The following is a 12845-nucleotide window of genomic DNA, read 5'->3' on the forward strand; positions in this document are numbered from 1 at the left end:
CCTCCACTGTTTTATCATAATACATCAACTTGAGACCCTTGATGGATATCTGATATCTCATTCTAGGTTGAGAAGGAATTGCCATGCCGTTCTTAAACATTTTCAGTTCAAACTAATTTATAGGTGGTACTTGACAAAAAGGCCAGTTTGTCAGAAAGAAAAAGTGTGCCAGATTCTGTAATCCGCACAAGGAAGCATAATTCTCTTAGGACATATTTCCAGCCCAAATCTTGGAAGTCCAGCAATATATTGTTAATGGCTTGTTGATGTTCTTTTGACTGATTCTTTCTTTAGATTAATAACTGAAGCCATCCAACATTCTTCATCTGAGGAATCATTTAACGGTAAATCAAGAATCGTTGGCTTAAGCAGAAGAGTAGCTCTTATTATATCAATGGTAACTAAGTAATTATGGGAGTGCCTCCAAAAAGTTCAGATGGTCTCCAAACACATTTATTGCCTGTTTGTGTCTTTCTTTCTTTCTTTCTTTCTTTCTTTCTTTCTTTCTTTCTTTCTTTCTTTTTCTTCTTCTATCATCTCTCCTGTGGCTGATCTAAACACTGGCTGCTTGATTTTTTTTTTTCTCTCTGAAAGTAGATGCATCATTTCCTATGACCCTCCAATAATGTTTGAAAATTCCTCCTCAGGTCACTGGTTCTTTCTTTTCCCTTTGGATATTCCCTTCTCTCTTAGAAATAAATCCTTCTGCCTCTCTCTGCTGTCATTACGAAGCTTCGTTTCTGAATTTTTACCAATAAATATGTCATGTTTTTAACAAATATCTCCTATAGAGGAGACTTCAACTGGATTCCCAGTTGACTGAGAACAAGTGCTCCTTGAAGGGATTTTCAAACATTTAGTTGAGGAGGAAAACAGGGGAAAGGGACATTTTATAGCAAGGATCACAAATGGTCAGGAAGTCAAATGCCTTTGAGAATCAAGAATGAACTGCAAATAAATAAATCAAGGGGCTGATGAGAAACTTTGGAAGAGTGAAAACTAGCTGTTTGACCTATAGGCATGGCCTTTATTCCATATGTTTATATTGGTTGTTGCCACGTTGGAATATGGACTCTGTATGGCCAGATCTTCCACTTTCTCAAAGGAAACCAAAATCCTGATTTGTGTGACATCTCCCAATTTTAAAACAATTGCACCCAGTTCAAACATTTTTAACTCTAAGCAGGCCAAAAGGAACTTATCTGTGGACTGGATTTGGCCTATCAACCCTTTTTTAAAGTCTTGATAAAGAGCTATTTGGAATAGAATAGAAATACTCCAAATTTCAGAAAAGATGGTTTGTATATTTGTTTATTATTCCACAGCCTGACTCCCCCTCCCCCCCCCTTTTTTTTGCCTACCCTTTGAATTTCTACACATGATAGGATTCTGATGTGATGAGACTGATGGTTTCCATAACCAGTTCTCTACCACTCCAAATGACAATATTACAATTACATGGTCATACCTGTGTGGCATTTGTGACTCGAGTACTCTGTGATTTGGAAACTCAATATAGAGTGAAAATTACAGGCTCAATCTAACAATAGCCTTCATAGGGTGATATTATGAGCCTTAACAACATAAAATGTCCTTACCAAAGGCTCTACTTAGAAGTGTAAAGAGTGTATTTCTCCCATTTTCTGTTTGCATAGCTTTCCCAACACCATAGACTATTATGTCTACACCTGATAATTAGACTGAATGAAGGTGAAGAAACTTACTTCTTGGTTGAAAATGCTTCACAGTGAAGGAAAGACAAGGAAGGGTAAATTTTCATTAACTATTCAAAATCAGCCTGGAAATGCCCACGTGGACAGCCAGATTCCCTTAAAGCCCTATAAACCTCAGGCTAAATAGCTTTTCTGAAAGTGGTTTCATTTTTCACCTTTCCAGTGCTGCTTCTGTCTTTCCCAAAACAGTCCACCCCCAGTTCCCAGTGGCTCTCACCTTAGAATCTTTTGTCATTCACATGAGAATTATTGAGGACTGCATGTGCTACTGGCCCAGATGCTACACAGAAGGAAGTGCAGAGAATCCGAGTCAGCTGGTCGTCTTTCATCTATGAGTGGGGTCACTGTAATGCGACTCCCTATGTGGCAGTGCTGGCCTTATGGCTGGGCCGTCAGCTGCTGAAGATTATCATATAAAATGAAGAAAAATGCCTAAATGGCGAATTTCTTCTTTTGGTTTAATTCTGTTAGTCACAAATGGAAAAGCAAACATGTTCTAGCTCTTGAAGCACAATGATGGTGGAACCATTACAAAAATAGGTTTTCAGTTGTCTGAATAAGTTGAGGATTGGATGTTAGGATGCATACCGTATGATTTTCTGAGATGCTATGAAAGAACTCATTTGAGTTTATATTGGCTGCAATCCTGAGGTAATGTGCAGCTTGAATATCACAGATTTTTATTACTTATATTCTAAGGGTGGTTATATCAGTCAGGAGACAGAAACCATACCACTTATTTAACTAGAATTTCATAAAAAGATTGTTAACCAGGAATGAAGTTGTTATAGGTAGTAACCAGCAGGGTAAAAAGAGAACGCTACTAAATGAAGGAAGCAACAGCTACCATTCCTAGGGCTGAAGTATCAAAGGAAGAGATTTATTGCCTGTTTGTGTCTTTCTTTCTTTCTTTCTTTCTTTCTTTCTTTCTTTCTTTCTTCCTTTCTTTTTCTTCTTCTGTCATCTCTCCTGTGGCTGTGTTTTTCTAAGTTATCAGAACCTAGAAACCTTGAAGAAGTGCCTTATGGAGCTGAAAATTGGATCTTCAAGGAGGAGATACAGAGGGACGCCTGGGTGTCTCAGTCAGTTGGGAATCCAACTTCAGTTCAGGTCATCTCACGGTTCGTGAGTTTGAGCCCCGGCTTGGGCTCCGTGCTGACAGCTCAGAGTCTAGAGCCTGCTTTGGATTCTGTGTCTCCAGTTCTCTCTGCCCCTCCCCTGCTTGAGCTCTGTCTCTCTCAAAAATAAACCTTCAAAAAAAAAAAAACAATAACAACAACAACAAAAAACAATGGCCTTCTTGTTCCTTTGAAAGCTCATGGAAAAAAATAAGTTTTTATTTTCCTGAAGCAAAATATGTGATTCAACTTTGTTCCCAAAAAAATAATTCTAGGAAAGGGGGATTGTGAACCAATTTCTTCAGAACCACTGGTTCATGTTTACACTTTCAATTTTTTTATTTCTGATTTTCAGGAAAAAGTATATATTTAATAAGTCAGTTTTGTCCCCAAACATGTACTTTCTCAAAAAAAAAAATTCTCTCATCAAAAAAGAAGGTCCTGAAGTTAAAATATTGCTGTTAGAATTCATTTTGTGCTAGGCCAAAGACAGCTATTAAAATACAACTGTATCAATAAATTTCATAATTTAAAAAAAAGGGAAATACAAATCAAAACCACACTCAGATATCACCTCATGCCAGTCAGAGTGGCTAAAATGAACAAAACAGGAGACTATAGATGCTGGAGAGGATGTGGAGAAATGAAAACCCTGTTGCACTGTTGGTGGGAATGCAAACTGGTGCAGCCACTCTGGAAACCAGTGTGGAGGTTCCTCAAAAAATTAAAAACAGACCTACCCTATGACCCAGTAGTAGCACTGCTAGGAATTTACCCAAGGGATACAGGAGTACTGATGCATAGGGTCACTTGTACCCCAATGTTTATAGCAACACTCTCAACAATAGCCAAATTATGGAAAGAGCCTAAATGTCCATCCAGTGATGAATGGATAAAGAAATTGTGGTTTATATACACAATGGAATACTATGGGGCAATGAGAAAGAATGACATATGGCCTTTTGTAGCAACATGGATGGAACTGGAGAGTGTGATGCTAAGTGAAATAAGTCATACAGAGAAGGACAGATCCCATATGTTTTAACTCCTATGTGGATCCTGAGAAATTTAAGAGAATACCATGGGGGAGGGGAAGGAAAAAAAAATGGTTAGAGAGGGAGGGAGCCAAAACATAAGAGACTCCTAAAAACTGAGAACAAACTGAGGGTTTATGGGGGGTGGGAGGGAGGGGAGGGTGGGTGATGGGTATTGAGGGCACCTGTTGGGATGAGCACTGGGTGTTGTATGGAAGCCAATTTGACAATAAATTTCATAATAAAAAATAAAATAAAATAAAATAAAATAAAACTGTACCTCATTAGAATTAGGCTTTAATTATAGATTTCATGCAAGTAGAAAACTATTTAAAAGTGGCTACAATACAAGTAGACATTTATTTCTCTTATGTAAATAAAGACCAAGGGTGACACTCAAGAGATTTATGATGGCTCCACCTTTACCAGAAACTCAAGTCCATACATGTCTGTGCTCTGTCATGTCAAGGGTCACGTGAATGTAGTCTGGTCCAAGATGGCTGCTAGTGCTCCAGCCATCACCTCTGTGTTTTAAGCATCAGAATAAAGGAAGGGAAGAGGAGAAGGTTGTGTCTCTTCCTTTCAGAAAGTGTTCTTACAAGTCTTACACAATACTGCAAAGGCACCTGCAGACTTACCTGGGAAATCATGTGCTCAGCTAAGAATGGGGGCTCTCTTAATTTGAGGAAGTTGGGCAGAATAACTACTGGTGGGGAAATAGTCATCTTTGCCAGACTGTGGGAGGGATATTATCGCATCAGTCATAAGCCTTGGTGTGAATAAGTCTATCGGCTCCCTTTTGAAAGCTAGATTTCCAAAGGAAGGAAGACTGGCAAGCATTTTAGGGCACCAGGCAGGGGAGAATGGAGCCTGCTGAATGAGGTGGATGGAAGATATTAAAGACAAACCTCCTCTATTTTACAATTTTGCTCAGAGCCAGCATCAGCTCAACTCCATCTTTCTTATTTATTCATTTGTACATTTAAAGAATTTGGATTCTATACTAACAGGGAAGGGGTTATGCATCACTTATGTTTATTTTGTTTCAAAAGACTACACTTAAAAAAAAAAGATTTAATTCTTGGGTTGTGCTCTTTCCCCTCTTTTATAGGGAAACACCTTCTTATGCCAAGATAGGTTTGGATTTCCATGGTTATTATATTCATCTTTGTCAGTGTGTCCCTCCCTTCCTGTGAACCCCAAAGGGCATGGAAAAATGGCATCATATCGATAAAATGTGATGCCTTCCAAGACATTCCTTGAATATCCTATGTGCAAATATGGTCAAAATGAATAATTCAGACCAACTGGAGTGAACATTTCTCCACGGCTGCTTGGGGTAAAGCTGGCTGGCTTTGCAAAGTAGTTCTCTTTATAAACTAGCAACATTGCTTTATGATGTGACTGCATGGCAAGCCAATTTCTTAAGTGATTCAAGAATATGCATTTAGTATTTTCCACTCATTTGGCCCTTAGAACTAACATATAGGGGAGAGCATCTGGCCATGCTACACCTTGTCAGAATCAATGACGGAAACTTCCTAAGTTTCTCCATTTGACCCCGCCAGTCCCCAAAATTTCACTGGCTTCCAGCTACCTCCTCTTTCCTTTTTTGATACCTTTAATCACAATAAGACTGAAATTTCAGGAGGACATTGAGGGAGGAAAGAGATGGTAAAAAAAAAAAAAAAGAAAAGAAAAGAAAAGAAAGATACAGTTAGGAATTTGATGATGCTCTCATGTTTGCTCCAAAGTATCTCCAGTGCAAACATGTCCACTTGCAGAAAGATACATTCCTAATCAAAATGGTGAAGTGGCTGCAAAGAGAACACCTCTGGCCTCTTGGGGCAGCCTTTGCTTTCCCCCTGCACTCACTGTCCCCCAACTACCCCTCCCCCATCCCCACGCCTGTGTGGTAATGTGGATTTCTCTCAGGGATGTTGGTGAGATTAGGAAAAAGATCCGTATTGCATATCATGCAGGGGGAAAATGTCATCGAGAAAGCCAGTTCCAGCAAAATAAAATGACCCCTGTTGGTTCAGGAAAAATACTGTCCCCAGTATCCCCAGTCTCTCTCTCCTGCTTTTTCCATCTCCAAGGCTTCACCGTCTCCCTTTTCTCTCTTCCTTCTCCTAAAGGGCAACATAAAGCCTGGTGAAAGCTTAGTTACCTTCCCATTAGACATATGAATTGTATATTAAAACAGGGAAGAAGCTCAGTGGGTGGAATGTTCAGCAGAGTGAATCATGGAAAGAGCCGACTCCTGGAGCCAAAGGGAGCTGGCGTTGGTCCCCAGTTCTGTCACTTAAACACTGACTGTCTTGGGCAAGTTACTTGCCTTTTCTGAGTCACAGGGTCTTCGGTTTATAAAACTGAAACAATACCTGCCTCATTTGAGAATTGATTGAAATTATGTGTATAAAAATTAGTGCACTATCTGTTGCCTAGTTGGTGTTCAGTATTAGTTCTTTTACCTGATCATAAAGAGACGGGAATTGTTGAGGCAAGTTAGGTGGCCTTCCCAGTATTCTGATTGGCTGGGAGCTGTGTGGGGGGTGGGGGGGAGGGAGAGAGAGAGAAAGAAAAGATAGAGATTGTGCGCAAGTTTAGGGGGAGTAAGGTTATTTAATTGCATTGATTTTTCCTGCCTCAAGTCCTTTTGTTGTCTGCAACTTCCAGGTATGAAGGAAAATGGAAAATGAAAACAAGGGGTCCTTGTTGTATACTGGAACCAACCGAAGCAATGGTTTGGGGTGATTTCCCCCATGAGCCGATAAAATTGTACTAGATTCCTTGTGGGTTTTTCTTAATTTTTTAAACATTTTTATTTATTTTTGAAAGAGAGAGACAGAGACAGAGAACATGAGTGGGGAAGGAACAGAGAGAGAAGGAGACACAGAATCCGAAGCAGACTCCAGGCTCTGAGCTGTCAGCACAGAGCCCAACTCAGGGCTCGAGTTCTTGAAATGAGAGATCATGACCTGAGAGATCATGACCTGAGCCAAAGTTGGACGCTCGACCAACGAAGCCACCCAGATGCCCCATTCCTTGTGTTATTTTATTTTTTTTTAATTTTTTTTTCAACGTTTATTTATTTTTGGGACAGAGAGAGACAGAGCATGAACGGGGGAGGGGCAGAGAGAGAGGGAGACACAGAATCAGAAACAGGCTCCAGGCTCTGAGCCATCAGCCCAGAGCCTGACGCGGGGCTCGAACCCACGGACCGCGAGATCGTGACCTGGCTGAAGTCGGACGCTTAACCAACTGCTCCACCCAGGTGCCCCTCCTTGTGTTTTTTTAGATCCACTTTCTTTTTTGGATGGTGCCAATCAGGTGACACATTTTGTTTCTCTGAGGTTCATTTCTGTGCTGGCTACTCTGGGGCCAACACATTCTTTTGTCACGTGTTAATATCACTGTCTGAGGATCTGTCCAAATGACAGATAGCTTCGTTTTCTGTGCCAGAACCAATCTGATAGTCTTAAGTGCAAAGATTCAGACCTTCCTTGGCACCAAAATACAGGAACTAGGCATAGGTCTCCCAGCTTTTTTTGTCCCGTAGCAAATGCAATTCCCAACCATTGTTTTGACATGACCAGAAGGTTGTCCTTGTGCTGTGTGGACCCAGTCTTCTGCTATGTCTACAGGGTCCAGCCTCAGATCAGCTGCTGCTTTCTTCATGGTTGGGAGTGGGTAATACCCACAGAGCCAGACCTGAGTCACCCTTCCAGAAATGCAGAAGGCCCTAAGACTTCCGACAGCAATCTTTCCTGGGGTTTAGACAGTAATCTTCCCCCTGGGTGAAACTGACTCATGCTTTTCCCCAAGGTAAAAATTCTTTAGCCTTTTGCCCGTGATGTTTGGGAAAATCATGAGCCATGTTTTTATAAAAATTATTTGGAAGACAGATAGATAACATCTATTATAATATATCACATAATCATATACAGTTATTTGTAACAATAAATTAATGATTAATATTGATAATTAAAATAATTTAAATTAAATTTAAAATAATTTAAAGTAATAAATTATACATATAATGTAATATATAGTATAATATATAAATATAAAGTATATTTATATATAATAATAGATATTATCTGTATTATCTATCTTCCATATTATGGTTATTATATATTACATATAATAATATATTATATGTAACTATAATATATAAATAGATATTTATCTAATTGTATATTATCTGTATTATCTAATCTTTATTATCCATATTATCCATCTGTATAGATATAGATATGATAGAGATAGGGATAATACAAGGAAATGAGTTCAACAGCTATAAAAAGAACTTCAAGCAAAATTTCAACCTGTCCATCACAGGGGAGATCTACAGAGATTTTACCAGGAACGGTAAAGGCCTGGGTGGCATTCTTGGCTTGACATACATGGCCACAATTTATCCATATTCCATTCCCACAATAAAGAAAAGTGGAAACCTGGTAGGTTATAAGAAGTTTGCCCACTCTGGGGGCTTTCCTGATAATCCTCATAATATTCACTGTTGAACTACTTTGGCAGGAGCTCTTAACTTTAGGCTCATGAGCACTCATTAAGTCTGGCATATTACTATGTCTCGAATATAACATCTATCATGACCAAAAATATTTGATAAATTATTTCAACAAAATTAGTTTCACTGGTAATAGTAAGAGTTTTATTTTTGGCTTTTAAAATGATTATTCTGAGAAGAGGTTCATAGGCTTCAGAGAACTATCAAAAGGATCCATGGCACTAAAAAGCTGTGAATCCCTAAGGGAGTGGAAGAAAGTCTTTTTACATTACCCACAGCCTCATTAATCTCATTGTCGCGGTTGCTGGTTCTATCTTCCGTCGTCTCACCACCATGCCCCTGTGGGTGTGTGCCCTGTGTGTCTGTGATACACTGTAACTGTTGATCTTTCTTTGGACAGAACACTTCTTTATACAGTAAAATTCATAATGGAAATTTTCTTCAAATTTATTTCAAAATGTATTGAACAAATCTTATCTGCCAGTTACTCTGCTAGCCAAAGAGGATACTAGGTCCAAAAAAAAAAAAAATTACTGTTCTTTGTCACCTTACAATCTAAGGGGGATGTGTGTTTGTGTATGTGTGTGTGTGTGTGTGTGTGTGTGTGTGTGTGTAATAACTTCTTGATTTATGTTTTCCCCCCAGATCTTGGAAGCATCTGAGGTTTAATGAGGACTTTCCAGCATTCCAGACTGCTGCCCTGCAATGAAGCTCTGAGTCACGGTCTTTGGGACTAAGGTATTGGCAACAATGTGGAACCCCAGGACAGCCAACCTGACTAACCTTCGCTGTAACCAGGATCCCAAAAGGGGTCTGGCATGAAATCAGAGCATAGAGAAAGACTTGCTTGTTAATGGAAACAGGAAAGAAAAAAAGGGTTTCCAACAAATTACAACAGTCTTTCCACCATTCTAAAGAACCCACCTTCCTTATCGACCAAGCCGTTCTACCTAGTGACTCCCATTCCAGCCTTTTGCCAGAAACAGAGCATGTCAATCCTGCTGGAAAAATAAAGATAGGACCTCTGACAAGACCTGGAACAGTGATACTCTCAAAACGGTCCAGTAGGAGAATTATGTCAGGAAGTCCGCACAGCCCCCCTGTGATACCATCCCGCAGGCCTGGATTCCAGGTGTGCTATATCTGTGGCCGAGAATTTGGCTCCCAATCAATTGCCATTCATGAACCCCAGTGCTTGGAGAAGTGGCGTATTGAAAACAGCAAGTTGCCCAAACACCTGCGGAGGCCAGAACCCTCCAAACCACAGCCTCTCAGGGGCAGTGGGTCCTACAATCTTCAGGCCGTGAACGAAGCAGCGTTTCAAAGTTCCCAGGCTCAGCTGCTGCCCTGTGAATCCTGTGGCCGCACATTCTTGCCGGATCGTCGTCTCGTTCACCAGAGGAGCTGCAAGCCGAAGGATGAGGGGCCCAGAGCACCAAACCCCAACCGTTTTGATGATCCGACTGGTGCCAGGAAAGCTGCTGGTGGCATCCCAGCCCGACCAAAGACTCTCATCTGCTACATTTGTGGTAGGGAATTTGGCACTCTGTCCCTTCCTATTCATGAGCCCAAATGCCTAGAAAAGTGGCAAATAGAAAACGACCGGCTCCCCAGGGAGCTCCGCCGACCACTCCCACGGAAGCCTCAGCCCCTTCCAACTGGACAGTCCAACCAAGAGGAGCCAAGTCAAGCTCAGCTGGTGCCCTGTGCAAATTGCGGCCGGACCTTTGCCCCAGACCGCCTTCTGGTACACCAGAGAAGCTGTAGGGTTCAACCAAGTGCACCAAAAATTCAGAATTTGACCTTAGGGAGGAAAGGTGGCCTGAAAGAGTCCACAAGTTCCAAGCAGCAAAGGAACATGGCAGTGCCCACTGTGACTGATAAGGTAACTCATGCCACGTGACATGCATTGAGTGGACCTGGGGGTATATTCTGCCTCCAGGGTAGGGAGAGAAAACGATCCCCAGGATGCCCCACTCCTAGGATGTTTTCTTTTTTTTTTTTTTTTAATTTTTTTTAACATTTATTTATTTTTGAGACAGAGAGAGACAGAGCATGAACAGGGGAGGGGCAGAGAGAGAGGGAGACACAGAATCCGAAACAGGCTCCAGGCTCTGAGTGATCAGCACAGAGCCCGATGCGGGGCTCGAACTCACGGACCCGTGAGATCGTGACCTGAGCCGAAGTCGGACGCTCAACCGACCGAGCTACCCAGGCGCCCCAGATGTTTTCTTTCCGTTACTTATTTCTGCCTCTGTGCAGCCTGTCCGACCCCAGGGGCTGTATCTCTGATGGCCAAGTAGATGCGAGAACATCCCCACCTGGTGGGGTTATAGTCCTTTTCCGCTCTGCCTAAAGAAAGAGAGATGGATGTCTTTCTTCCCTGATTCCTCATCCCAAGAATCCTTGGGAGAGACTGTTATTTGAAAATGAGTCATTAATGCTGTGTCTACATTGCAGAGATATAATCCCCATTCCAACGGCCCATATTTATGACCGGTTTATTTTAGTCATCTACCTTAGGAATTCATTTTTGGCAATGCGGGGTTATGCTGAGTTTATCTTGCTAAAATAGAATCTGTGTCAAATGCCCCAAATGACTTTAGCAACAATTAAACACTGGAGCACTTGCAGAAATAGACGTGCTCTTCAAATACAGCATGTTTTTCTTTGAACACTTACACGATTGTAATATGTAGGAGATTAACTCCAGGGGAGTCTCCAAAGCAACGAGGTGTGGGTTCATGGTTCTGGGAAGGGTTTAGCTCCCATTGATGCTCTGTACGCTGTATTTGGGTTGGATACGAGACTCTGCTCTCCACTTGGGCAACTGGGAATAAGCATGAGCCCATGGGCCCCCAACCTCTATGGTGAAGTATCGTTTACCTGAAGTGTCAGTGTCAGCCGGAATTGGGGAAGAATGTGTGTGGCCCCCCACACAGCATGGTCCATGTGCTGCCCTTAAGCCCAGGAGTGGGTATACTGTTCTGTGTCATACCTTGCAGAATCTCAAATCATGAGAAATAGGAAGTGGTCAAAATTTTTTTCTCCATGGCTTGGTACTAAAACACCCCACCTCTGCAAGGATTCTTTTTTTTTTTTTTCTTTTTCAAGTAGGCTCCACACCCAGATTTGGACTAGAACTCATGACCCTGAGATCAAAAGTCACATTCTTTACTGACCGAATCAGTCAGGTGCCCCTGCAGGGACTCTTTAAATGGACTGTTTGGGGAAACTGAGGTTACCCAAGCTATCGTAAAGGATTCAACCAGAAGGATTGGGGGGCGGGGGAGTGGAGAAGGCAGCCTTTATTTTTAATGCAACTTTTCTTGCTTACTTTTTTTTTATTGCATTATATTGGCAACTTTCTAGTACTTTTCCATAACTTTCGTGTTTAAAATGAAATTATTAGAAACTTACTGGTTTACAAGTTTCCAAGACAATGATTCTAAAGCCAAAGGGTCAGGCTAAGAGATGCCGAGCAAGTTTTCCAGTGAACATTGAAGAAAGAAAGGCTAGTTTCTGTGCCGAAATCAAAACCCAAGCTCTTTAAGTGTGGCATGGGCTGCAGGCTGGTCTCATAAACATGATCTGTTTTTCCCATCTTCTAGCTGTTGCTTTTCTTCCAGAACGTGTGGGGTCTGGATTCAGAGAACACAAGAATCTGTGTTTCAGGGCCACAACTCAGAAAGTCCATGAGCTCTCTGATTTGCAGCCCTGTTTCCTGCTTGTATGCATTTGCTTCCCGTGGTCTCAGTACAGATCTCAAGATAGGGAAGAGTGTGGTCAGGAATCCTGTGCTTGTTGTAACACATACTCTGTGCCAACAGGCTGAGCACAGCGTGTTCTCAGTCAGTCACGACTGCTAAACGAGGCTGGCCTGGGCCCACGGCTTCACAGGAAGACACCTCCTGACTCACCCAGTCATCTGGAGGGGAGATGTCAGAAGGAGAGGTCAGCGATGGCCCTCGGTGACTCGTGCATTTAGATCAAAGTAGGGGGAGTCCGTCAGAACAAGGGCATCTGGAGGATGTGGCTCTGTCACAGCATAACCCACCCAGCTCCCAGACCTGAGAAGGCGCGTGTCAGTGAAAAACTGGCACCCATTGCTGTCAGATGTGTGCTGGCCCATTCGGGGACCACACAGGCATTAGTGGAGGGCATGGGGAGGTCATCCAACATAGGGTCCCTTTAGCTGCCAGACTTAAAGCAAGCTTGCGTTAATTAAAATGGAGAAAATGGGTAGGCTTCAGAGAGGCATAAGATCTCTTGGAGCATTGGGCTTTACTTCTTCCCTAGAAGAGATATTTGCCATTCCACAGTGCTTTCAACAGGAAACCTCTCCCGGGTAGTGTGGTTTTCTCTTTGGGTTACGATTTGATCCTGTTCTATTGTTGTTTTTCTTTCCCTGTGTCATTTAAAATTT

At 41.9% G+C, this 12845-nt stretch overlaps 1 protein-coding gene across 2 annotated transcripts in view; it reads left to right on the forward strand.

Moving 5' to 3' along the window:
* ZNF475 (zinc finger protein 475) overlaps positions 1–12845 on the forward strand; it is a 131010-nt gene that overhangs the window by 44625 nt on the left and 73540 nt on the right. For both annotated transcript variants that reach the window (XM_040444323.1, XM_040444319.1), the window contains one exon: positions 9065–10304. In XM_040444323.1, coding sequence (XP_040300257.1) covers positions 9273–10304 — 1032 coding nt within the window. In that variant the 5' untranslated portion in view covers positions 9065–9272. The remainder of the gene's footprint in view (positions 1–9064; positions 10305–12845) is intronic.

Source organism: Herpailurus yagouaroundi, unplaced genomic scaffold (genome assembly GCF_014898765.1).
Source record: "Herpailurus yagouaroundi ecotype Mexico unplaced genomic scaffold, PumYag 192, whole genome shotgun sequence".
Taxonomy (NCBI): domain Eukaryota; kingdom Metazoa; phylum Chordata; class Mammalia; order Carnivora; family Felidae; genus Herpailurus; species Herpailurus yagouaroundi.